The sequence below is a fragment of the Ooceraea biroi genome, chromosome 14, assembly GCF_003672135.1.
Source record: "Ooceraea biroi isolate clonal line C1 chromosome 14, Obir_v5.4, whole genome shotgun sequence".
In the NCBI taxonomy this organism is placed as follows: domain Eukaryota; kingdom Metazoa; phylum Arthropoda; class Insecta; order Hymenoptera; family Formicidae; genus Ooceraea; species Ooceraea biroi.
Genome location: NC_039519.1, coordinates 2,892,406 through 2,919,062, shown reverse-complemented (window position 1 = coordinate 2,919,062; position 26,657 = coordinate 2,892,406). Strand labels below are relative to the sequence as shown.

Below are 26,657 nucleotides of genomic sequence, written 5' to 3'. Positions count from 1 at the left end.
CGTTATATAATGTGTCAGAATCGCACAACCTTTAATGAGAATAATTAAGAGACACGGTAATGTCTCGCGCCAAGTATAAGCGCAGCGCGAGACCGGACGTGAATCATTTACGCGAGTCAACGAGTAATAATAACGCCCCTCTTGTTACAATTGTAAATCTATTTCAACATTTTTACATGTAAAATCTGCGATTAGTAAATCTAACTGTGGATTATAACAGGATCTTGTCCTTATCGAATGTATATTAAATCAAATACCAGAGTATAATCGGAGTTGCTTAATACTGAGTACTATTTTAAGAGGTACAATTGGAACCGCTTTCGCTAACGAGAAACTTCCCAGAAAGCTCTCCGTCTACGTCGAGTATCGCCTACGTCGACAGGCTGCTGGATCCTTGGATTCGTTGGAACTAGTACTCGCGCCATTGTGAGTGGTCAGTGTCTGGTCAGACACGTCATTCATGATAGTCTCGTCAGCCTCGTCGAGACTGTTACTCCTCGCCGCGGCTTTAGCACAGCTGTTCGTAGACTTGTATCTCTCGTTCGACAGTACCGTCGCGTCGGAGATGCACTTTCTTATCTCGTGGCCTATGGCAGCTCCCAACGGTGGCGGCACCGCGTTGCCAACCTGTCGATGCTTCTCGTATATCGTGCCGTAGAAACGGAACGAGTCGCGGAATCCCTGAGACCTTGCGCACTCCCTTACGCTCACTACACGGTTTTGCGTTGGATGCAAAACGCGCCCCTGAAAGTTCATTATTATTATATTACGATATTATTATACACGACAAGTCCTGCATTCGTCGAACAAGAATTCATATCAATTTCGGGAAATTGTAGACGGCCGTGATCTTGCACTTTTCTTAGCGTTTACCTGTTTGCCCATCGGCTCCGGATTGGTGACAGTTGTGCCAAAGAATCCGTCCCATTCGAGTCGCCCGTATAAACCCCTCCAATTATGGTGTCGGTTTCCAGTGTGCGGTAAACACCACGGGATTAAGGTGTTAAATTGTTTGTCGATAGGATCGCATGGCCGGCCACTACTGCAAATGCAGACTCCGCGCAACGCGTTCGTCGAACTTTTCCCAGCTCTCTTATCATGATGCAGGTATTCTCTAAAATTGGATATAAACATTCGCTTAAGACATTGAAGTATCAAGATTTAATTAATGAATTACACAAATATATTGCAGCGTCAGGAAAGAATGTATAACACAAGATAATTTGATAATTCATAGTACAACACAAAGAAAAAATCATAATGGACATTGTACGTACAATTTCTTGGAGAAAGTACCGTCGCTCAGTCGCACACTGATGTTCGGCAAATCGCGCCAATCAGAGCCTGTGGCGGTTGGAATGTGAGCCATTCGTGCTTCGACAAGCGGAGTCATCTCCTTGCATATGTGATCTTTTAGTATTGACTGATACTGTTTATCTCTCATCTAAAACGAAGGAAATCAGTTTGTTTCCAGCACTTATTTTCAGAGACCACGTACGCTCGATAGTCTTCTCAATAGAATTACCTTCCTCTGGAAATGTGTCAATGGTTCACTACCATATGACATTTCCTCCCTGTTCCAACCGTTTCTGATATCTGGTAAATCGCACATGGCATCTTTCACAGTGATCGTCCTGTACGGCGCCGATTTCGTCCAGCCACAATTCGAGAAGTACTGAAACACGTATAGTATATTTCATAATTAGTTAATTAATTAGTTATGGAGTCAGCAAAATATATTACAGTATATCATGAACATAAATGTGATAGATGGTATAAGGAAATACCTTTTTATTATCTACCACAACACTTAGCGAACAGCATCGCCTATTAAATACATGCATCGGTTCTGGATACTTCGGAAGTATTTCTCCAGGAGCAGCAGCCAAGATTATCATTCTGCAAATGAACATAGTACCGTGTTATTGTCACTTGTGGAATTATATCTAATATTATCAGAAAACGTTGTAATCGTAGAGAGAAAATCGAACGCACCTCCTCCTCGTTTGTGCTATCCCGTAATTACCGGCCTGGACAATACCAAACGTACACTGGTAACCCATTCGAACGAGACACCGTAGAGTTAACTTCAACACCATGCTTCTTTTATAAAACACGAAGTTCCGCACGTTTTCCATCACGAAAAATTTCGGTCTATAATAATCGCAGTAAGACAAACACGAGACAATGAGGGAACTTTTGAACAACGAGTACTGCCGAAAATTAAAACGATTCATGCCGCTAAAACCTTGACACGGTGGCCCACCGCACAGGAGCTCGACTTCTCCCTTCTGGGGAAGTTTCTGTCCACTGTCGTCCGTGCGATCACCCTAATGGAGACAAATATTTTATTTTTAAATTAAGACAAAAATTATATTCGGAATAATATACTTGTCTTTGAATTTCGTAATTTAAACAAGAAAATGGATTCAAAAACAGCAAACAGTTTTTCATGATGACAGCAAAAGATGAAATGAGTTGCATTATGTAGATTATAAAAAACGTTGCAACGGAAACTCACGTTCATCACTTTATGTAATAGTATATTACAATCCTCCGAAAATACTACAGTTTTCGGATTATTTAAGCGATATGCATACGCTGCAGACTCTTCCTTCTCGATTGCCCATAAATTTTCCGCTATCCCCGCTTGATGGAATCCTTCCGACAGTCCTGTTTTTTTGAAATGCAATTATGAGATATTCACGAATTAAATATAGTACGCTACAACCAACTTAGACAAGATATTGACCTCCACATCCAGCAAAGATATCCAATGTCCTCAATTTTCTCTTTATAGTGGAATAATCACTAGGTCTGTCAATAGTTGGCTTGTTTTCGATCTCTTCCGCCTTCTTCGTCTTTGATTTACCCTTTCCCTTTCCCTTCCCGCATTTGCCCATGCTAATGATGCTGTAGGGTGGTTCGTCAAATGTTTTCTCCTTAGCGTTATAAGCCTCAGTGAAGTAAAACCTATTTGGACCACCCATGGACCATTCTTCAACGGATTCGCTCAGGTTTTCGGAATATACTAGATAACATTTCCCGGCAACCTCGGAAAATTTTACGCTGCATACTGTAAGGTCAAACGAGAGTTTATTGTTATTCTCGAAAGATAATTGTTACTCCAAAACTAATTGTTATTCCATATATTATATTAGAGAAAGACTAAAAAAATTTATTTAAGTGACAACAGAAAATTTTTCGATTTATTAAAACTTACCTTCATCGCTCCAATACACCATGTTAAGGTCCGCCTGCTCCATTAATGTTAAATCGCGGTGAGTATTCTCCGGTCTATACAGTTTGTTCACCCTAATACAAATGTCCGCGGGCGAGACTATTAGATCAGTAGTGGTAGCGTATATCGCATTTATGTAAGCAACGTGAAAAGGTTCTGGCGTATCGGTATTCGAGAATTTTGCTTTGTGATCCGAAACCTTTCGGTAAAATTCTGGGTACATATCCTCGTCCACAACTTCCTTCTTTGGCTTTTGAGCTTCCTGATACGTCTGTATATGCTTAAATTTAAAAGCACTTGGGTGCAGAAATACCGCGCTACCCACTCTGTACTCCTCATCCTTGTACTTCACCACTCCGTAAATTACCTCCTTGCTACTCTTTTCGTTTATTCGTTCAGAGACCTAGGCAGATAAATCGAATTCCCTTCAATAGATCAACTTCACGTGTACGTGTATAGTTTAGCTCGAACGTTTTCTCGAACGTTTCTTCATACCTTCGGCGTGTTATATTGTTCCAACATCCTCAATCGTGCGCAAGCGGGGCAGAATCGATGACTGGTTTCCTTTCGCGGACACTCGAGATCTGGCAACGGATCCTCAAATCGAGCATTCTCCGGAATGTATCTCATCTGATAGAAGAACGTCTTGCCGTCTACGTCCTTTATTTCATCATCTACGTCCATATTACCTGCGGTAACGTAAAAGTTGCGAGTCTAACTACTAGAAAGACGCATAAGAGAGAAGCTACAAGAGTCGCTTCAATAAACAATTTACATCTAACATCTTCTCTTACCTAATTCCGACCAATCGTCAGGCACTTTCTTGTGGATAACACTCGCCTTTGACCTAACACACGTAAATGTTACATCATCGCAATCGTTACTCAGGAACAACTCTACGGGGTCCGATGTTTCACCGAGGATGGTGTCTGTACCTCTACGAAACCAGTTTGCGTGAAACTTTTTCAAACCATTTTTATTATCTTCCCACATGAAGATGACTTTGCCAATGTGCAAAGGAACTGCCGGATTTCTTGGCTCCACCAAGATATAATCATTTATTTTGATTTGCTCGTTCCCGACCATCACCGACTTGTAATACGTCTTCTGGCCATCGACTATCTTATCTTCTTCCTCCCATATTATATCTTTCTTAAGTTCCTTAAAGTCCTTCTTCGGCTTCTCTTCTTCCTTTTCGTCCTCCGCAGAACTCTCGTACTGCTCTTCGTTTTCCGGATCGGAGTCATCCGCTTCCTATACATGTTGCAATAATATTTAATATCACAGTACGTGTGTGTTTCATAAAGATACATTTTAAGATATATATTTCGTGTCTGTATATTAAAAATACGCGCAAGTTTTACCTGGATCGCCATATTTGGACACCTTCTTCTAACGCATGCTTGCTTACTTCTTCCAGTACCTCCAAATTTCGTCATATCTTTACAAAAGCTGCAGGTACCGCAATCAGGTTGTTGGCAACTTTCGCAGATACCACAACGCTGTCTTTTGGGTCCCTAACGAAAGAAAGCGCGTTACTTGTAATCACATAAACATCACATTACAAGTAACTACAAATAACAATACGTACTATCGGCATCTTATCATCGTGCTTAGCGAGCTGATCAGCGAAAATGTTCTCAAACATATTGTTAACTAATTTTGTCGTAGTAGCCATCGTCCAAGCGGGCTTCTTGACTTTCTCCATGCGACGCGTCCGACGAATAGCGCCCCTCTTACCCAACGTGACACCCGCGAGATTGGCGAGAGATCGCATGCAAGGAGTCGTGATGAGGAGAGGGTCGTCGGGAGCGGCGGTCTCGTCGAATGACGAGACTTGATCGCAAATGAATTGCGCGTGACGCAACAGTGCATCCTCCGTGAACTTCGTCATGCCCTTGGGAGGTACCACTGTCTACAATGGCAAAAATGATCAAGTGCGTAAGTGCATTGGAGTGCAAGATTTATTTGAGGCACACTTGGTAAACTTACTTGGAGTTTGTTTACTAGATCCTCGTAAGTTGGACTAATTTCATCTAACAAAAATTCTATGATCAATTTGCTCATGTATATCTTCTCCTTAACGACATCCATGAACGGTGCGTAAGCCTCAGACGGCTCCATTAAAATATACTCCGCGAAAGCGGTGTTGAAACCTATCAGCGCCAATTCTCCGCCGTCGAATCCAGAAATGTACCACTCATTTATTGGCCCCATGTCCTTCGTCGGCACGCCCCCCTCAGGTGAGGAATCCTCTTCGTAAATGGCTTTCATGTATCCAGAAAAATACAGCATCACGTTCTTCTCTATGAGCCCCGTGTCGAACGGACACAGGTGTCCGTTTTTATCATAAACACTGAAACAAATTATTTCTTCACGTTGAATCAAGAAATGTTTAGTCTTTTTAGCACTCTATCACGGAATAAATACTTTTATCCTAATGATAAATATTCTAATAAGGGTGCAGGCAAGCTGTACGAGCTCTCACCTAAAATAAGTTAATTTATTTTGTGGTCTCTCATCGCTTTCATGTATAAAAGATTCGTCTCCTGTAAACAAACATAGCTTAGGATCCGTTAAAGCTATTTGCTCCTCCATTGCACCGTTCGGGTGTCCTTGGTATAATCTCGTTTCGTCGTTCAACTTCTGCCTGCAGATCTCGCACCGCTCGACCGTGGCAGATGTCTTTTTAACTTGCGACTTTAGTTGGGACACTTCTTCGTTGCCCTCCGTTTTCATCTTCTTCTCCGCATTTTCTTCCGCCTGATCCTGATTTATTTGCGGATTGTGATTCTCCTTGTCGAACTCTATGGTGGTATTGTCGTCCGACTCCATTTTTACTTCGTACTCAGGATCAGACACGGATTTTGCCTCGCCGTTCGCCTCGGTATTCATCTTCTTCCTTTTCACCAGTTGCTTGGAAAATGAGTCCAGCGCGGACGGAGTTGTGTCCGCTGTTAGATCACCCGCTTCAACGGATTCCTCCATGCTGGCATGCTTCCGACTACGGGACATCCTTCTGCTACTGGAGTCTGGTTCGCTTGGTACAGTAGGTGGCATAATTCTATGTTTACAAATAGAGAATATACTTGTTTACTACTGTTTTTTCGTGCCACCAGTCTCTTATTAACTTTATAAATAATTGATGAGAGAACGTTATTCCAGCAATGTACGATAGATCGTATGCGCTGTCCGTTATCAAAATGAATAGCTTTGGCAATCGCAAATTCATGTTGTTACTATGAGAAAGATGTAACATTTGAATTGTAATTATAAAAAATTTTTATTGTAACAAATTATAAATTACATCATGGCGAGTGGAATACGCACGAACATGTTAATAAAATATAAAGAAATAAAATAATCATTATAAATAGAATAAAAAATTAAAATGCGAGAAAATAACGAAGAAATACACTATACTGAAAAATAACGTACATGGAAATATATAAATGAACAGCAGAATTTTAGTTATTCTTTTTTTTATTAACATTACTATAGCCTGTTCGGAGCATCATCATACCCGCAATATGACATATGTACAGTCTTGCGCGATACATCACAGAAGCGTATTCTCTCGCTTTACGTGCATTTACGTGCGCGCGAGAAATACATTCCGGCTTCAGCCGCCTCCCGCGTATTGCCGATCGGTTCGCGGCATCGTTGCACTTGGCCAAAAAAAAGAACCGCAAAACAAGAGAACGACGGGTGCTCACGGACGAGACTATCTGCTCGCGCGGCTATCAAGGTATCCTCGTGAAGCAGAGAACACTTACTTCGCAGATGCGCTCGCGATCGATGAGACGCCGTGATTTGCAGAGTACCAGATGCCGCTTACTCGTGTTTATCCGTCTGGCACGAGATTTCATTGAGCGTCAGCTTGACGGAGCATGTACGTACGTCCTCGCAGTCAAGCCAGCACCTCGTTTCGTTTCGTGCACCTGTGAACAATATCGCCACGCGCGATCCCTCCGCGCGACCAAGACCCACGTAGCAGCGCAACGGGAATGAACGAACGACGGGAGATATCGTATCTGACGGATTCACGCGTACGGCTGTTTACTGTTACTTTCGGCAGCAGCACAAAAATGCCTGCAAGTTTCACCGCCGAACGCTCTATACTGCCCCATTAGTCCATTCCCGCCAATGTTCTCAGCGATGGAGGGCTAAATCCCACCACGCGGCCATCCGTGCCGCGCGTTCGGAAACTTGATCGAATGATTAAGGAGAAGCTGGAGTTGCTAGTGAACTATTTTTTCACTATAGCGATGGTAATTGCAGTTTCGAAAATTCTCTTTATTGCTTGTGCAGAATAAAAAATCCTTTTCCACAAATGAAGTATAGATAGAAAGAAAGCCCGCTCTACAGGACTTTATATTCAAAATGGAAAACAGTTAAAAACTTGCATTTGTCTTTTCTAACTTTTTTCCATTTTGAATATAAAGTCCTGTAGAGCGGACTTTCTATCTATACTTCAATTGTGGAAAAGGATTTTTTATTCTGCACAAGCAATAAAGAGAATTTTCGAAACTGCAATTACCATCGCTATAGTGAAAAAGTAGTTCACTAGCAACTCCAGGATCACCTTAAGGGGAAGCTGGAGTTGCTAGTAAACTACTTTTTCACTATAGCGATGGTAATTGCAGTTTCGAAAATTCTCTTTATTGCTTGTGCAGAATAAAAAATCCTTTTCCGTAATTGAAGTATAGATAGAAAGAAAGCCCGCTCTACAGGACTTTATATTCAAAATGGAAAAAAGTTAGAAAAGACAAATGCAAGTTTTTAACTGTTTTCCATTTTGAATATAAAGTCCTGTAGAGCGGGCTTTCTTTCTATCTATACTTCATTTGTGGAAAAGGATTTTTTATTCTGCACAAGCAATAAAGAGAATTTTCGAAATTGCAATTACCATCGCTATAGTGAAAAAATAATTCACTAGCAACTCCAGGATCACCTTAAGCTGGAGACACATGCGAGGCGATAGCGATAGGAACAGGGAATAACCAATCGCGTTGCTCGATTTGGCATCCGTACTTAAATCGTGTAACGCGATTAGTTATTCCCTGTTCCTATCGCTATCGCCTCTGCTCCAGCTTTCAAAGTCGCTTGCGTTCATTTGCGTCCGGATCAGAGTCCATTGTGAGTTTGTGTTGGCTTTTTCGTACATCGTGATCGTTATCTTCGCCGTGGTGAGTAAACTTGGAGTTCTCCGTAATATATAAATATATTGTGATAAATCTGACCCTATTGACTATTATAGAAATGTCAAATCGGTTAAGAGTTGCAAATTTTGGAGATACTCGCACGAATGTTTATCCGCCATGTTGCTCTGGCATAATACAGTCAAACAAATCAATCACACGCGAGTTTTTATACTTTACGTTATTTATTAAGTATTTACATGTACTATTTCATGTGAGATAAGGTCCCATTTAATTTATTTTCGATAATATGTACGTACCCATGCATTGTATACATGGCTTCATCATTCCCGTCTCATGAGTCTCATTTCGTACTGATTTTACATTTCTACCGACGTAACAATTGCCCCATTATATAAATAAGAGGTATTCTTACGCACAGGACATATTTATAATTAAATTCTGGATGTTTTGAGATATTTTTGTGAAAACAGACAAGAAAGAAAAAGCCAAAAAAAGGGAGAAAACAAAAGACTAAATTTTTTAAAAAGTATTCTGAGTCACCCTGTATAAACATAAAAGTGCAAACAAAAAACATGAGATTAATTGTGTTGAAACATTCATCAGTACTAGGAGCACAATGTCGTTTAATCGAGGAGTGAAGAGAGATTCCTTCAGTAATCGAAGGAATTTCAACCGGAGTAGTGGAGGCGGCGGAGGTGGCAGAGGTGGCAATCGTATTGGCAGTAACATGAATAACAGCGGCATGGAGAATAATATGGGTGGAGGGATGAGTGAGAGCAGCGGCATGAGCGGAATGAATCCCTGGGAAGGTGGCATGATGTCTGATAGAGGAATCCTGTCCACCCCTAATAACAATCTCTCCCTGGCGTTGCCGCAAGTGCAGCTGGCAATTGCCAGCAATCTCCTGACAAATCTACTTCGCAGCCAGCAGGAAGTGCAACCCCAAGTATGAGAATGCTCCTTATTGTTGAAAATTGTTGATTCACTGTTCTAAGTTGCTGCTCTAATCTGTTATTACGTGTGAAAGCAGGTACCGTCTCTGATGAGCTTAGGAAATAATTACTCCGGACCAGGGTCGAACTATCCCAATCAACAGAACTATTCATCCGGACGGTTCAATGATCGAACGACGCGGCATCCTTTGAAGAACACGCGTCCCCAACCGTACAAGGTAAGCGATTTTATTTACAACATTTTTATAAGCAGACACGATAATATTACACTTCTTTTAACACTTGCTTACGATCCTCCTCCATATCATAAACAGGAATTGCAAAATAACGATCTTTAGTCCACGCTTTCTTGCGCGGATTTATCTTAATTTCATGGCAAACGTTATAAATTCCGTCTTCTTGAAACTAATCAGTTAAATAGGCTATATCGTTCAGTCGATTAACACGTACGTCCTGTGAAATTACTAAGATATAAATAATTCTGATCTTATTGATGATTCAGTGTTGTCTGAAGCGAAGCCACTCCAAAGCCATCGTCCGTAAGAAATTCGTTGAAAGAGCACTTTTGAAAGAGATGTGTCGATCTCAGAACACTTCAGAATTTTCAGTTTATTACTGGACGCTCATTCTGAAGGTTTTGCACCGATCGAATTTTAAAGCTGACATTGCCTCGTTTTACAACAATCTGCAAAACTGGAGTCTTCTGTTCACTATTACGATACTAAGACCAATGTGGTTGCACTCTTTATTCAAAACTGCTACTGTTTATACACACAATTGCGCATTCACTTGATTTTAACTTCTTCAGGTTCATTAATATTCACTGAGTTTTGCCCAAATATTTTTAGCAGATAAATTATATCGACCTTTTTTATATCTATGATCGTTGCGATCGTACTTTGCGTACATGATGCATCCACGACTCGATACATACGACTCGGGATGCACAGATTTTCCCCTAAATCCTTCTATACTCGGCGTGGAAGTGGAAGGGACAGCTTCGATATTTTACTGGTTCGGTCCTGCTTCCGTTTATCGACCGTAGAACTGTTCTCTCCCCCCAAATCTCCAAAGATGGTTTCTAGAACCAGTGTTTCAATTTGAGAAGAATCACTATTACATCAGATACTTCTCATGACTTCTGCTTTTTGGTCGTTTGACCTCTACTACTGACTAGATGGGCAATCGCTCCCGAGATGGCTCCGCTGGGCGACGTGGCCCATCCGCACAACAATCTCGTGCACGCCAGTCTGGCAGTCAACGTATGAACCGAAAACAAATCCAACATCGCAACGATAAATCTTCTAAACCAATTCCTGCCTCTAAACAAAATCAGACTTCCAAAAAGGAACAGCAAGATGTTATGATTAATACTGAAAAAGCAGAACCTTCTGTTCCAAAAAGGTAAGCTCCTGATTACCTGTGATTGGTATAGTCTTCAAATTTCAGTAAGTCTCGGTCTCTCCGATCTATGTGTCGTGTATATATGTATGTGTATACATATATATGTGTTGTGATTTTTATGGAATACCCTCGAAATACACGGTATAACAGTTACTTTATTCGAGCACAATACAACGCAATAGATTAGCGCAATTGCACGTGACACAGAGTGCTCACTAACTAAAGCAGTTCGACTCAGTATTTAAATATCAATATAGCTGATTCACCCGATTTGACAAAAAATATGAGAGAGGAGTCAACGCAACAATATTAATAAAGAGAACGCAATACAATTCAAAAAATAAAGATCTGACTTATCTCGCTTTACGTAGGCCTACGTCCGCACGCTACAACGATTCGCAACAGTCTTGCTGATCTAGCCGATCTAGCCTCAGTCGATTTCCTCAAACTTCTGCCATCTGCCGCTCATTATCAATTAACGCGTACTTCCGCTCAACCTACCTTATCTACCTAATATCTAAAGCATACCTACATGAATATATATATATATATATATATATATAACTTGCACATAAATTATATATATCAACAATATGTATATATAAATGTAAATTAACTCTACACACATTTTATATATACCTAACATACGTATATGCATACATATATATGTACACACACACATACACACACACACACAGATGTATACATATTTCTTATCGTAACTATATATAATATAGCATCAGTTTCAGAAATTGGCCACTCTTGTCTTTTAATTATACATTTATTCAATATCTTGATATTGATTTAACTTAGCTTATATTTTATATAAGCAGCGATAAATCAGTCATTAGCCGAATGCCAAAATTTAGCTGTTGCTTTTTCTAATTTCTTCTTCATCAAAATGCATTTTGACGAATATCGATCCTATCGGCGAGAACGTATTTCTATATTTCTAACAAGATGTACAAACTACATCTTCTTACATGCTTTATATACGAACGTCAACCTAATTTTTTTTTCACATTATTATCATTGACGAGAAATGTTTCACGTACATGAATCATGAGTTCATAGTCGGAATTTAAAGTTATTGGGAATTTTGGGTCACAATGTGATTAACTATTCAGATTAATCAAAGAACTTATTTTAAAAAAACGCGAGAACTGTATTTTAACGTCGGTTATTTGTAATGAACAGTGATGACGCCGATAATACCAAGGATAAGAAACGAGATCGGAAGGACGAGAAGGGAGAGGCGGAGGAAGTAGTCCCAAAACTAGAGAACACTGAAGATGAAAAAGTAGAAGACGCTGAGGAAAAGATGGACACATCTGCCGGTGCCGAAGACGCCGCGCTGAAAGAGACGAAAGAGGCGTCCGACAAAAGCGAGAAGGACAACGCGAAGGCAACCGGCAAGAAGTCGGAGGCGAGACACGCCGAGAGCCGTTACGCCGAGGTTCCGATGAATCACATGTTTTGCCACATTTGCAACAAGCACATGTGGAACGGATTTGTACGTATTGACTATGAAGTTTGACGAGAGTCTGTCTAGCCGCTCGCGGTGCAGTAGATATAATTGTCACATATTTTTTCCGCAGTCCTTCGAGAATCATCTACGCGGACGCGCGCATCGGTTGATGATGGACAAACTGGACGAGTCGTACAAAGTGAAGGTTGATCTGATGAGGCACGAGTTGCGAGTAGCTGAGGAGCAGCGGCAGCTCAGCTTGAACAATTCGAAGCGGCGCAGCAAGAAAGTAAGGATCGTATCTTAAAAAGTTCAAGTACAAATATATATTTGAGGAATGTATTTATATATATATATTTATGATTATGATTTTTTTACAGGTTTCTGTAGACTTCAACGTCAGGGAGTACTGCACGATGTGCAATCTGAACTTTTACGGCACCCTGTCTATGCATAGAAAAAGCGAGAAGCACCAGCAACTGAAGACATTTCTGTATCCCCACTGCTTCCCTTGCCTGAAGAAATTCCCCTCTCGCATAGAATATGACGAGCATTGTCTGTCGCCTACCCACATGAAGAACGCTGTTCAGTGCGAGGAACAACGGAAGAATAAAGAGGACGGTAAGAAAGAGGGAATCAACTACTTTCGCATCGTGACACCAAGGGCCACTCGTTTGATCGACAAAATATTTAAAAATTAAAACTGTAAAATCTAATTGACAAAATATATTTGCAGAGAAACTAGCGAAAGGAGAGGCCGAGGTTCGCACGGCGGAGGACGAGGATAAAACGGGACCTAAATATGTCTGCGAAACGTGTAAGTAACCAAATCTGTAAAATTTTATTAAAAAATCTGAACGGTCAAAATTTAAACGAAATATACAAGAGAAAATTATCTTTGCAGGTAAACTTCAAGTCGGATATAAACAGTCTCTGATACAGCACATGAAACTCAAACATTCGAGTTTAAAAACCGACTATACATGTAAAGAGTGTGGTAACACATATTCCACACACTTTAACGCCGAGAGGCATATTAAAAAAGGTAAGAAACATTTCGTTTTATATGTATATTTTTATATTTATGTATATGAGTTTTTTAACAATACAATGTTATTATAATTTCAGTGCACAATGTTAAGAGCTCGCTCGCGTCACAGTATATAATTGAACGTGTTCGCCCAGGAGGTGGTAATAAAGAAGAAGAAAACAACAACGAGTTGAGCAATTTGATCGACGACGCGGACGTGGCGCCGAAGAAGTCGGACGAGGAGGAGAAGTACGAACCGCTGGAAGCCGACGCTACATTGGTGCGGGTGCAACAAAACAAATAGCTTCTTGGGAAGCTATTTTGCAGATGATAAATTCCATCAAATTGCTATTATCATAGAATATGCTAAAATAAGGTACATCAGAATTTGTTACAACACACAGTCAAATACAAGATAAAGTTTATTTTATATTTGAGCTATGAGTTTTCTCATTAATAAGAGTATTGAAAAAGTTTTTTAATTTTTCGCGCCACTTTTATTTTAGTTTTGGAAAAATTTTGCATTTAGTTTATTAATTTATAGATTATATATTATTAATTGTTATCTTGAATTTTGATAATAATCCTTACATCACATGCATTAAAAAATCACAAAATCACCAAAAATAATATGCTAGTGTATTTTGAAATATTAAGTTTATTTTGCGTGTATAATATAAATTTTACTATTATAGAGGGAATATCAATTTTTATAAGAATTTATTGTACGTGTAAAGGAACAGAGAAAATACTTTCCTGTCAAATATATTTTTTATACTATAGTTAAGAAATATATTTTTTTATGATTTTGTAACGCATATAACATAAGAATTGGTGATTATTTCATAAAATGAACTGAAATCTTTAATTTGTAATACATTAAAATGTGATGAATAAATGTTAAAATATAGTAATATGAAATATCAAACCTTTTTTATTGATCAACATCTATATTTGTTATTTTTATTTACCAATTCCTAATTAAAAGCTTAAAAGTTTTGAGATAATAATCATTGATATTATATTCTCTCTATGTAGAATATTGTACGTAGTTTTTATTTATTAATATATTATACAACTGGGCTGTTAATCAAATGTGTTACAGCAATTGGAATATCTAATATTAAACTTATCATTACAGAATTACAAAAAACGTATTATTGTAGTGTTATGGGATAAAGAAGTAGGATAATCTACAAGACAAGTTTTATTACTAATTTAATATAACGCCTGAACTTTGACATAAGGAACTAGCCGACTCCGATAGTCATATGTAGAATATGTACACGTGTATAGTAATCAATGTTTCAAACTTTGTACGTTCTATTTTAGTAAGATCCCTTGTAGTTTGATCGATTAGAGTATTTAGAAGATCAAGAAATTTATTATTCGTCTCGAACATGATCTTTTTATCAGCACGAGCTTGAGCTAAAGTCAGTTCGCTATCTCGTGTCCAGATCATTTGAATGCCTAACAATTCTATTTGGGCAGGCATCTTGTCGAGAAAGATCAGCAGATTGAAGTTTGCATCGTTGATAATACTATAGCATTGACGGATAATAGTGCGCAATGAAAACTGCGACGTTTGTAATAATTGCATCAACCATATTTCTACAGAACCTTTTGCTCTTACTGCTTTCTCAAGCTGTAGAAAATATATTGCAAACAAATTAAAATTTAATTTCTCAAAATTTAAACTTACAATTATAATAATTTGTATTATAGACAATATATATATATATATATATATATGTATGTATAAAAATGTTGTTTTAACTTAATTAAATACTTACCAGTATAGTCTCACCTTCTGATGAAATGATAGCTGTCATTTTATCATATTCAACATCGTGGAACGTGACGTAGCGTGTATTATCAAAGATAGAGAGCAAGTAATTTTGTATCATGTGAGAATCAGACACTTGGCCAAGTATCTCCAAGAGCGCAGGGTCAGAAACGAAGAAAAATCTCGGAAACATCATACGTTTTTTCTCCAGATAGCTATTGTAGAACAATCAAGAGACACGGTAGTGTTTAATCTTGTGTTTAATCATCACTGCATATTCTGTACATTAATCTATTTATACATATATTTTTCTCTTGTAAGGATCCGTAGTTTTCTCCTACTTTTGATCCTAAGAGAAGATCAATGAATCTTAATTAATAACAACCATCATATTATTACCAGTAGTCAGATCTGTCACATTCCACGTTTTTTCAACGTCTAGTCCAATTAAAAAATGATAATAAATGTTAAGTCCTAACAAGGTATTAATAGGATTAACTAAAACCATTATTCAAGAGAATCTTTCAGAAAACATGCGATGCACAAGTAGTTTACGCATAACTTACCATCGATGATAAATGCCGGACTCACAGCTATACTATAATTGACGGTTGAGTTTATGCATATTTCTGTAAAATTGTATCCACCCATCCATGCGAGGCGGTTTTTGTAACAAGTCGTTTCATTCATGTCGCTGAGTTTCTCGCCAGTCAGCAAGGCTAGAAGCTGTCCAGTTAACGTCGTCGCGGCATTGGGCGCTCGGTGCACACTGACGTACAGTGGCAAAATCTGATTGATCAATTTAGCACCGGATGTCGAGGCTGCATGAAACCGAGTGCATTTAGCACTTTGGATGTAGCAATATAACATTTCTGCGACGAGATCTTCCAGCGGTATCGGCAGATCGGCAGACTGCGGCGCTGACTCGCCCGTCACTATCATTTCTAAAACATGATACACGAAAATCTCAATAATGAAAAATGCATAAAACGTATGTCGAAATCGAACAGATTGTGTACCTATTAAAACCAAGATTTTCCCCGTCGTCCAAGATAGTGTTGTAGTATCGATTTTTAAAGTTTTTTCCATGATTGGTTATAACAACAATCGTTAGACTGGGCCTCGCCTCCAGAAAACTTTGCACAGATGTAGGTGGTACGCTATCATTTAGAATCGATGCATTCAACACTTTACTCAAACGATCTGTGGTATCATCTTTACTGCTGCTATGGAGAACTATTTTCCCTTTGCCCAGTTGGCCAAACTCGATCACACTCTTGATATCATCCAACTTCAGATTAATCCCACCGAGAGCGTTAAAATTGTTCTGCTTCATATTGTAGATCATACGACTTGATCCTATGTAATCAAATGCCTTTCCTTAAAAGGATAACTTTTTAAAACAGGCCATCGATAAACCATATGAATTACGTGTGCAACATCAACTCTCAATACCATAGAAGGGAAACTGTCAATAGAATTTCAGGGAACAATGGCACCTTTTTCTTTTAACGTGAGGAACTAAAATCTATATTCCGACTAACTACCGAGTAATAAACATTTAATTACAATTAACTGAGGGACTCACAAACCTTTTTAATCACACTTCAGTACTCTACAAACAAAATACAAACGATTCCATACAAAAATATCGTTTGAAGTTATTCCGGCTAATCTGTTCCGGCTAAATACGTTAAGCAAAAATAATTAATTATTTATAATTAACTGAGGGACTCACGAACCTTTTTAATCACACTTCATTACTTTTCAAACGAAATACAAACGATTGCATATAGCAGTTCCTTAAAATTACGTTCAATTCCGGTCAAGTGTATACGAATATAGGAGCGAGCGAGAGGGATATAATAATAACAACATATGAGAAGAACTCGATCCCGATAAACTTTTTTTCCACCCTGTTTACTTTCATCTCGCTCGCTTCTATTATTGCTTCGCTCGCTGTTACCGAGATGGATATATCGACGCGCGTGTTCGCGAGTATATTCGTCAGAAGCGGCGCGGCGAGGACGGTCACGAGCAGTGGACTCGTCTCTCAGGTAAGTGTATCACATATTGCTTGTTCTCGGAATATTGGTCTCCTTGTATGTAAATCCTCCAATGTCTGCACTTTTGCTTGTACTCTTCTAATTTTTTAAAAAGTTCTGACCCAAAAATAGCCTATTATTAATTATAAAAAAACTATTATTTCCCAAACTCTAAAAGTGGTTTCCTAAACTTTCCCAAACGATTGCAATAAAACAATTAAGATTTATCATATTTGTCTGCTAATTATACGAAGGTGCGGCGATGGCAGCAAAAGCAGCGAAGCGAGCACCGAATAAAAAAGGCGGTTACTTGATGCCCGAGCCGTTACCGGCTGGCGAGATCCTCACGAATATATCGAAGGGCCATGTTATTAATTTATTATTTGCGATAATGTGGAAGTCACGTCGGTCGATACCACTATGGGCTTACTGGTGTAAACAAAACGGATATTAAAAAATACTGGATGTACTTAACAACTTTACGTCTTGAACTGAATTATTTTGTGTAATATATTTGTTATTAAAATAATATTGAACTTTCTTTTATGTATACTGCTTAAATGATATCTAATGGTTAATTACAGCGGCACCATATACTGGAAAAAATCCGAAAGAACATCCTAATGTTATAAAAATTGTAAGTATTATGGCTTTTGTCGGCAGTGTATCAATGACTATTTAATTATACACTTGCAAGTGATTTGATTTGATTTTTAGGAACCAGGTGGAAATGGTCCATTATTTGTAGAAATGCACTTTTCATGAGGAATTGCAAGCCCAGCAAGAGTAAGTTTGACATTAAAATATCATTCTGCTATCTTTCATGCTTGTTTTACAAATATGTCCTCCCAAAATTGTTATCAATCGTATAACGAAGCATTTGATAAACATATTGCAATATCTTTTTAGTTGATAGCTGGCAGAAGAAGCTCAGTGCGCTTGGAATGCCCAGGTGCGTCGCTTCTGGAAGTCACGAGTTCAAAAATACGAAATATCAGTTTCTGGTAATCGACCGATATGGAAGAGATTTGTGGAAGATATTCGAGGAAAATAACAGGTAGTTTCCAGAACACATAGTGTATAAACTAGCCTTGCAAATAGTAAGACAATCAGAAAAGAAATATTATTTATATCCTATGGAGCTTGTAATTCGTTACGTGTGTGTGCGTTACATATATTCATATTTATTTCTAGATAGATATATTAGAATACATCTATCACAATAACTACGTGCATGCCGATATCAAGGGTGAGAATTTACTATTGGATTTGAATTCCCGTGATCAAGTCTACTTGGTCGATTTTGGCCTGGCATCTCACTCCACGACGAGCACCAAATTGAAAGTTGATCTGAAGAAAGCACATAATGGCACTCTACAGTATACGAGCAGAGATGCTCACATGGGAGGTAAGAATGAAGAATTCACAGAAACTAGTCATGTATTCTAAATATTTTTTTCTATTCTAAATATCACTTTTTCTGTTGTTTAGTAACCAACGCAACGTGGGGATATTGAAATTTTGTGTTACAACATGATCCTCTGGTTATGTGGCTCGTTACTATGGGAAAAATTGCTGAATCCACCTACCGTGCAGAAGGAGAAGGAGAACGCTTTCGCGAACATAGACGGTTTCCTGAAAAAATGTTTCCGTCCATCGGCTCCGCAGGCTGTCCATAAATTCATGATTCTGCTGAGCGGCGTAAAATTTAACGAGACACCGTGTTACGAAAAGTTGAAGGACGTCCTTTCGTAATACGGTGTCTCGTTAAATTTTACGTTTTGATGAGCGGACTGAAGAAGCTAAATCATAATCCGGACGGGAAACTGAGATTGGACAGCATCGGCAAAGCGACTCAAGCAAATCCTTCGAAATCAACTCCCCAAAAATTGAAGAAACCCGTGGACGAAGTCAGAAAAAGTCCGCGCACGGAACTTGTAGATGTCCCGACTCCCGTGAGAAGAAATCCGAGAGACAGTACCGTATGCGTCGTGATGGACAGAAAGCGTTGCAAGATAAGGGATATTAAGAAAGCGTTGGCTGACATGGATCCTGATTATGAATACGATGTTACAATTCTGAAAAAGGCGAAAAAACGAATTCAGACTAGGGTAAGAGATACAATCATTGACACGAATATAGTTATTGACACATTAATTTTTTTAATTGAAATTTCTCGACACATGCATGGCTCTTGTGTGAAACGTTCATATGCTCGTACAAAGTACTCCTTCACCAATAAATTTACTGAGTTGTCTTAGATTTTTGTCATTGCATTTCGAAGCGGTAGCAAAAACAATCACTGACCCACTCTTGGCGATGCTCCGAATAGATCAGTGCATGTTTTTGCTGCCCACTTCGAAACGCAATGACAGAAATCTAAGATAACTCAGTAAATCTGTTGGCGAAAAGGTACTTTGTACGAGCATATAAACTTTGCGTACGAGCGTCGTGCATGTGACGAGAAATTTAAGTTAAAAGAGTTAATGTGTCAATAACTGTATCCCTATCAATAACTGTACCTCTTACCCTAGTTCATTATTCCGATTATTTATTTCAAATAACTAATCGGGATAATGAACTAGGCTGAATTCGTTTGTTTCGCCTTTTTCAGAATTGTAACGTCGTATTCATAATCAGAATCCATTTCAGCCAACGCTTTCTTGGAAGCGTGACTTCGACCGTACCCTATATGTGACAAATATTCGAATCGCATCATATAGTTAAAATTATCTGAATCCGAAATAACTAATCGCTTGGAAGCGTGACTTCGACTGTACCCATAGACAGCCTTCTTTTCACAAAAAAAAGAGGGGAAATTGTAATATAATGCATTAGGAATTGGCGACACGAATATTATTGAAAGAAACTGTTCACAAGCTGCCTTGCGGGGAATTTTTGTTCCGTTTGCGGAGTTCGACAACTGCGTGCTAGTTATATCAGGATGCGTGACCTGAGAGGAAAGCACGAACGAATGATCGACTCTGCAGCTGTCGTCCGAGGGATGTGAAAGTGCTGGAATTTATAGTCCATCTATCTATTATTAATAAAACGGAATAACGTACAGCATTTTTTTATTTCTATCCTTTTGTACGACATGGGAATTCAATCAGGATAATGGTGAAGAAACGAAATTTTTTTAAATGTCAGAAGAACGTATACTTCAATAATTGAATTCTCAAAGTAAGAACGAAATATAAATAACTTGTGAACTCGGTTTTTGTGACGATTATTACATTTGTTTGGGAACAGAATTTTAGCATCACTTATCCTGATTAGACTTGTACTAATTGTTTTTCGATTTTGAATGATACGCGATTGAAATATATTACAATTTACAACGAACATTGAATCGTGTAAAATATGAAAAAATTGATTGCATTGGACAGAGATTAAAACCAATAAGTTGTAAGTGCTATGAGTGGCTTTGTGCTTTATGTATTATTAAAGTAGAAATTTATTTGTTTTTATTAAGAAGTTTGAATTTTACGGCCATGCACACACTCAGTCTGGACGGCATCAATCGATGCCTATCGTTTATGCTTTGTTGTGATTTATCGATACCTCGCGTTCGTGCCAATTAATCGATCCGCGGTGTGTCGCTTTTTTTTCGGCTACACGCGACTACGCTTCACCTTTTGTCAAGCTCTTGTCGCGTCCCATTATTCGACTCTGATCCGCTTATCGCACTACTACGAGCTATCTTGATTTATAAAGCATAATAAAGTTTAATTTGTGATAAACACGTATACACGTTTTGATCGACCGTGACTGTTCTCCCGATTCATCCTTGGGTATCCTAACAGTTTTTGTACAATTAATTAATAATATATAAATTAGAATGCACTGTAAAATTTTGAGAGGTTGCTAACAAAACAGTATTTCAATGAATGTTGTACTAAAAGCTTGATTTTTACTGTACGTATTATACACTCACTGATGCTAAAGAATGTTATTCACATTCTGCGAAAATAATAACTAATTATTATGTAGATTTACTTATCATGCACTAGAATCGAGCGAGCGATCTTCTAACCGCTTTCGACATTAAATCAACCTATAAAAATACATGAGACTCAGCTTCCTCTCTGGTTTCAAGAAGTAAATATTGTTCTCGTGTGTTTTTGTAGGTTGATTTAAGGGGGCATATACATATCTCGGCCTCGAAAATGAGCATTCTTTGTGATTTTTTTTCTACTAAAATAAGAAAGATAGGATGTTCGGTCTTTTTGGAGGTTAAAATATGAACCTTTTACTATGTTCAAATATTTTTAACGTCTAAAGCGTTTAAAAGATCATTCGCTCGATGCACGTGCGGTGAGGGCCGAGAGCGATCACGCTGGGTCACGCTCGTGTTTTAACTGGGACTAGAGACCCTCTAATAAGAGTCTTGCCATGAGATATCCAGTTGTGATCGGTCCTTCAGATCTGAGCAACTTCTGCTCATAATTTGAATCATACGAATATATAAATATAAACATAAATAATAAATTATTATATAACTAATTAAATAAATACTTTATGTATTATAAAAAGTTGGTTATATATCACAAAAATAAATTGTCATAAACTATCTTGTACTTCACAGGTGATGGACTGTCATGAGCATGCGCGAGTGCGTCAGAAGAGGTTAAGTTATTATAGGGTCTCTAGTCACGTGCTGTGCGCAGAGCCAAGAAGATTGCAGTCATGCGTAAAGAAGTTTAATCCCTAGCAGTTACTAGTTCCACTAGCAATACTACGCATTCCTATAATAATTTGGCGCGTGTATTTCAGTTCAGTGTGTGTCGATCGTTGGTATGATTATTTATCAGTTTAGTTTAACAAATATTTGAGGAAAACCACCACTTTAGTTGCATTTCAAAGAACACTCGATGTCGATAGTGACGCAATTATAAATTTGAGACTTTTCTGTTAGATCCATGTGAGAAACGACGATGAGATTAGAATGCAATGTTGAAGTCAACTACAGAACACTTACCGAATGTTTACCTGTCGTGAAGCCCACGAAGGAAAGATCGCATCGCTCTATATTAGCATTCTCTAGGAAATCTGAAAATGATGAACCGTACTTGCTTTTGCAAACGCGAAAGAACAAACAAGGCACCAAGTACAAGGTAATTTGCAACGACTCCTTTGCCTAACCACATGAATTGTTTGTATCTTTTCAGCCTCATAAAATGAACACCTTTTGCCACTCCACACCATGTATGCTTTATGTATTAACTTATACTTAACTTTCAGATTATTGACAACGTAGCACACATGTTCACAAAATTTATCAACAATGGCAAAGCTACGATAAGACTGCAGCAACCTCCTCACGACTTAATTGTTCATAATAGCAATGTTATTAGATTGAAGGCCTTCCTACGCGTTCTAAGTCAAATAATGAAAGGCCGCTCGCAAGACTTTGATTACTTTTCGACCACAGTAAACTCAAAAGACTTTGCAAAACCACAAGTCAAAGTTGTTGTAAAGAAGAAATCTGAATATCCAACTCTGGAAGGTTTTCCATTAACCACAGAGGAATTATTTCTGACTGCGTTGGGTATACGATCCTTCGATCGACAAATTCTAAGATTAGAAAATCTGAGGGTTTTAGACTTGTCAGACAATAAGCTCTCCTTTCTACCTAAAGAATTGGGTACCTTGCCGCATCTCCAGCATCTCGTTCTGGCACAGAATCAATTTGGCAAATCTCCGCGATTCAAATGGGCATGGCTGGAATCGGATGCCATTAAAAATAACTTGCGTATATTAGATATAAGTCACAATTTCGTGAGTTATATTCTGCAATAATGAAGATACATCACACAAGCAACTAATAAGTTTTATTATCTGTGTGAAAATGTAACTTACTATTAATAATGTGTCGTTATTTACAGCTGACTGAATTACCGATACAAATTGGGCAATTAAATGCTTTAATAAATTTGAAAGCTTGCGAAAACACGTTGTTATGCTTACCAGGCAATATTGGAACATTGAGCAGCTTGGAATATCTGGATGTATCGAGAAACAAGTTGTTATGTTTACCAGCAAGTATAAAACATTTAAGACTGCGTTATCTAAACGTTTCACAAAATTCATTTTTAAACATCGATGGACAGAGAGACGTCGTTCTTAAAATGGAAATGCCAAGGCTCACTGAATTGTCAGCTAGACATTTTCTAAGATCTAAGTTCGTTGTTTTTTTTTAAATATTTTCTACTCCTCAAATATATAAAATTATTCTTAAGAGATGTATAATGTACATCAGATAAAATAACGTTTAATATTTTTGCAGGCAAGCGTACGATGCCAGTCTAATACCATACACATTGGTCAAATTTTTGAATGACGCAAACTACTGCAGCACATGTAGAACTGCTTGCTTCAGTTATTATGTACATATGCATATGGTGCCTACAGACCAAATAGCTTCTGATATAATAATGACACATACAGAACACCCCTTGATACTAGAATATTACTACTGTTCGTTACGTTGTTCACGATTAATAAATTCATTGTAAAAATGGAATGTAACATATGCATAAAAAATTATTTGGAACCACAAAGCATTTATTAACTTAATATTTTGTACAAAACATGCAATTATATAACTCTACACTCCGTATAAAATTATATTTTACTTGCACGCAATTACTTATCCTTAAATGTATTTTGCTACGTTATTAATAGATCGTTATGCCTAATATTAATCTTAAAGTAAAAATAAATTTTTTTTGCACATCGCGTTTTGTATATATTTTGTTTTCAATATCCTAACATGTATAAATTTTTTCTTAAGCTCATGTTTGGTCATCACTTTCTCTATAAATTGTTCCATGAGATTTCTTTATTCTTAAATTATATAAGAAAACGTGTATTTTATAGTTAAAATTTATAAAGATCAATAATATCTCCATATAGAGATCTCACAGAAGATTTCTTATATCGAGATTAAATTAAATGTATTATATGCTAACATATATAAATCGTACCTTAATTTAAGCTTATGTTTTAGTCACCGCTTTCTCTATGAATTGCAATTTTAGATTTCTTTAATCCTAAATTACACCGTGTGTTCACATATCTTTATATTTCAGTAGAAATTTGTTCAACTCATTAGTTTAAATAATACAAGAGCACCTATTGAACACCTATTTATTTTGAAATATTTATTCCTTATCACACACGTTTCGTTGGACAACGAATTGACATTATTTTGTACTTTTTGTAAATTTGCACAATATCTCTTGACATGATAAACAAACACTTGCCATCTCTACACCCTTCTATCTTAATCTACGGTGTATTTTTCTTCTTTTTCACGAAATCAAAATACTTATCGTCATTTTCTGCGAGGAAAAATTCTGGTGGTTTTACTACAACCTTTTTGCCTAGCCTTGGTAAAGTAAAATCTATGCCCTTGAATTGTTCTTTGTCTCGTTGCAGCAAAGGATGAACGAAGATGTCAGGATCATCACGGTGAGGAACCGATTCTACCTGATATCGAGCATTATCCACTACATTATTGGACGCTGCTGTTGAAGTTTGATCTTGATACTATAGTGAAAAATATATCTTTTACAATTTTGTGATATGTAATTGTTTCAAAATATATTCTAAAATTATATATATCAAACATGTAATATTTTATGCTTGAAAAAACGTTTATTTATATTTACCAAAGAGTCCAACTGGTTTTCCGTTTCTACCAAGTATATACTGCTTGGACCAATTATATCTTCCAATGAAATCTTCTTCATTTTTACAAGACTCATAATAGCAGCATTTCTATGCAATTTATTGAGCAAATCTATATTTTTAATCGAACGATGGCTTAACTCTTTATCTTTGGAATGGTTTTCAGGAGCTTTTGCATCATTATGTCCAGGAAATTTCAATTTTACTTCTTTCTCAGAAAGAATTTTCTCCTGAAGACGCTTTGACCATACTTCTTCCCAATGTTTATTTGAGAGATCGACACCACCATTTACCTGTAACATCGACTACTTGTACTTGATTTTCCTATATGTTTACAAAATTTCCTCAAAAATGCATTAACACATTTTTCACTATGTATTCTTTGGCAAGATAAAAGTCAATGTTATCTCAACGTTTTTACTGAATTATTTAATTTTTATTTTTACTTCTAGAAGAACATTAGATATATGTTTTAGTTATTTTTTAACAAATAAAATAAAAGGCATACCTCTTTAATAGCAGCAGAAATCTCATGTCTATCAAAATTATGTTTAATTTCATCAATCATAATGTCATCAATAGTGTTGTCACAAGTTTCAGGTTCTACTAACTGAAAATAAAAATAACTGTTTGTAAAAAATATAAGTGTACGAAGTAAATTTACATTATTATGCACAAGGCAAAGTGTGGTATAGTATACGATGCGCTGGTCTACAAACCCAAAGACTCCAAATTTGATTACCAGCAAAACTGAAAATTACATACTTGTTTTGCTCTTAGAAAGCAATGGCAAATTACTAAGAATATCTTAGAAAAGGAACTTTTCTAACACACCAATTCAGAACTGGCATGAAACTATAGGTCTCATATGCATGTGCGTAACACATGTACAAATGAGAAAGAAATCCCCATGTCTGGATATAGGCAATGGGACTCTGAAGTTCTGCACATGTATACTAGTATATACTCACGTGTATGTTTCGTGGTTTTTTTACTTTTCTGTCATTCATTTTCCGATCTTTTTCAGCTTGACTCAATCCTTGCAATCGCAAAACGTGTGCATTATTATCCATCCAGTTAAGTGAAGTTGCCTTCTTGATATCATTAAACAGAGCCATTTCCAAAAATCTAAAATGTAGCTTATTACTTATTACACTATATGCAGTTTTCACAGTTGGATTTAATAACAAAACTCTTTTAATATGGTTTAAGATGCCTCTTTATATTTTTGAACGTGCTTTGTTTAATTCTCCTCAAATGTAAGTTTTTCTATTAAGGTTTTGGACATTTTATATGTATGAAAAATTTAAAAAATACTGAGATTCTAAAGATTGTAACAAAAAAAAAGATAAGACTTGCAGTTTTATATAGAAATGATGTCTATAATAATCAAAACATTACTTTTGACAGTTATAACTTAAAGCAGATTTATGGTTAAGTTATATTTGTTTCCATCAATTCTTCTTTGGCAAAGAAGGAATAATCGGAGTTTTTCGATTCACCGTATAAATTACTGGCGAAACGTCGAGAGGATAACCAAAGATATCACTGCTAATGCCTCAACTTTTAAACTTTCTTACTCTGCGCGTACGCATAATACAAAGGAACTGAAGGGAACTGTCATCACCAAGCGTCTCTGCGAGGAGCTCATGTTTACGTTAGCGTTTTTTTATCTATCGATAATTCGGTATTTCAAATATTGGTATGTACGATGTATCTAGATATCTCTAGTCGACGCCAGTAGTAAAAAAATATTCATCTGAATAAATTGGGTTTTCATAAACAAAACATTAAGAATGTTTTGGTTATTCTGTTCCAGACTTCCAGTCCTTGAGCTAAGTTTCTTGGTTCTAATTTTACTGCGAATCAA

At 37.3% G+C, this 26,657-nt stretch overlaps 5 protein-coding genes, 1 long non-coding RNA gene and 1 pseudogene across 17 annotated transcripts; 3 read left to right on the top strand and 4 right to left on the bottom strand.

Moving 5' to 3' along the window:
- Positions 1–139: 139 nt before the first annotated feature.
- Positions 140–7,407, bottom strand: LOC105286975 (DNA (cytosine-5)-methyltransferase 1). 2 transcript variants are annotated; one of them, XM_011352329.2, is made up of 16 exons: positions 6,765–7,008; positions 5,730–6,305; positions 5,234–5,597; positions 4,833–5,156; positions 4,606–4,758; positions 4,036–4,495; positions 3,737–3,930; positions 3,224–3,644; positions 2,753–3,076; positions 2,522–2,673; positions 1,996–2,330; positions 1,788–1,899; positions 1,526–1,675; positions 1,278–1,444; positions 874–1,114; positions 140–744 (listed from the first exon to the last, which is right to left on the bottom strand). In XM_011352329.2, exons 1-16 carry the CDS (start codon positions 6,776–6,778, stop codon positions 355–357), a joined length of 4,377 nt encoding a protein of 1,458 aa, XP_011350631.1. In that variant the 5' UTR covers positions 6,779–7,008; the 3' UTR covers positions 140–354. The 2 variants fall into 2 exon arrangements, with proteins under 2 accessions (XP_011350631.1, XP_011350635.1); XM_011352333.3 differs by lacking the exon at positions 6,765–7,008 and adding an exon at positions 7,018–7,407 and having other exon boundaries at positions 355–744.
- An 893-nt stretch (positions 7,408–8,300) lies between these two features.
- Positions 8,301–14,167, top strand: LOC105286985 (zinc finger protein on ecdysone puffs). 2 transcript variants are annotated; one of them, XM_011352351.3, is made up of 10 exons: positions 8,301–8,430; positions 9,010–9,352; positions 9,434–9,577; positions 10,537–10,763; positions 11,961–12,276; positions 12,362–12,520; positions 12,612–12,852; positions 12,968–13,048; positions 13,136–13,276; positions 13,360–14,167. In XM_011352351.3, exons 2-10 carry the CDS (start codon positions 9,023–9,025, stop codon positions 13,563–13,565), a joined length of 1,845 nt encoding a protein of 614 aa, XP_011350653.1. In that variant the 5' UTR covers positions 8,301–8,430; positions 9,010–9,022; the 3' UTR covers positions 13,566–14,167. The 2 variants fall into 2 exon arrangements, with proteins under 2 accessions (XP_011350653.1, XP_011350658.1); XM_011352356.3 differs by lacking the exon at positions 8,301–8,430 and having other exon boundaries at positions 9,023–9,352; positions 9,437–9,577.
- On the bottom strand, positions 9,586–11,329 carry LOC113563405. Its single transcript, XR_003407453.1, has 2 exons — positions 10,780–11,329; positions 9,586–10,609 (listed from the first exon to the last, which is right to left on the bottom strand). It is a non-coding gene; the product is annotated as an uncharacterized LOC113563405 (long non-coding RNA).
- A 141-nt stretch (positions 14,168–14,308) lies between the features above and the next one.
- On the bottom strand, positions 14,309–16,790 carry LOC105287003 (dynein heavy chain 5, axonemal). Of its 7 annotated transcripts, XM_020034267.2 has the most exons (5): positions 16,067–16,783; positions 15,614–15,991; positions 15,447–15,521; positions 15,055–15,262; positions 14,453–14,906 (listed from the first exon to the last, which is right to left on the bottom strand). In XM_020034267.2, exons 1-4 carry the CDS (start codon positions 16,134–16,136, stop codon positions 15,240–15,242), a joined length of 546 nt encoding a protein of 181 aa, XP_019889826.2. In that variant the 5' UTR covers positions 16,137–16,783; the 3' UTR covers positions 14,453–14,906; positions 15,055–15,239. The 7 variants fall into 7 exon arrangements, with proteins under 7 accessions (XP_026830840.1, XP_019889819.1, XP_019889826.2 ...); XM_011352385.3 differs by lacking the exon at positions 15,447–15,521 and having other exon boundaries at positions 16,067–16,778; XM_011352376.3 differs by having other exon boundaries at positions 14,456–14,906; positions 15,055–15,521; positions 15,614–15,982; positions 16,067–16,790.
- A 564-nt stretch (positions 16,791–17,354) lies between these two features.
- Positions 17,355–20,835, top strand: LOC105287060 (annotated as a pseudogene).
- An 840-nt stretch (positions 20,836–21,675) lies between these two features.
- On the top strand, positions 21,676–23,623 carry LOC105287196 (leucine-rich repeat protein 1). 2 transcript variants are annotated; one of them, XM_011352701.3, is made up of 5 exons: positions 21,676–21,889; positions 22,011–22,209; positions 22,337–22,873; positions 22,981–23,276; positions 23,382–23,623. In XM_011352701.3, exons 2-5 carry the CDS (start codon positions 22,030–22,032, stop codon positions 23,608–23,610), a joined length of 1,242 nt encoding a protein of 413 aa, XP_011351003.1. In that variant the 5' UTR covers positions 21,676–21,889; positions 22,011–22,029; the 3' UTR covers positions 23,611–23,623. The 2 variants fall into 2 exon arrangements, with proteins under 2 accessions (XP_011351003.1, XP_011351004.1); XM_011352702.3 differs by lacking the exon at positions 21,676–21,889 and having other exon boundaries at positions 21,896–22,209; positions 22,981–23,133; positions 23,382–23,568.
- Positions 23,624–23,641: 18 nt separating this feature from the next.
- On the bottom strand, positions 23,642–26,654 carry LOC105287197. Of its 3 annotated transcripts, none has more exons than XM_011352705.3 (5): positions 26,189–26,654; positions 25,759–25,915; positions 25,296–25,397; positions 24,769–25,080; positions 23,642–24,646 (listed from the first exon to the last, which is right to left on the bottom strand). In XM_011352705.3, exons 2-5 carry the CDS (start codon positions 25,903–25,905, stop codon positions 24,386–24,388), a joined length of 822 nt encoding a protein of 273 aa, XP_011351007.1. In that variant the 5' UTR covers positions 25,906–25,915; positions 26,189–26,654; the 3' UTR covers positions 23,642–24,385. The 3 variants fall into 3 exon arrangements, with proteins under 3 accessions (XP_011351007.1, XP_011351008.1, XP_011351005.1); XM_011352706.3 differs by having other exon boundaries at positions 26,290–26,654; XM_011352703.3 differs by having other exon boundaries at positions 25,759–26,654.
- Between the last annotated feature and the right edge of the window lie 3 nt (positions 26,655–26,657).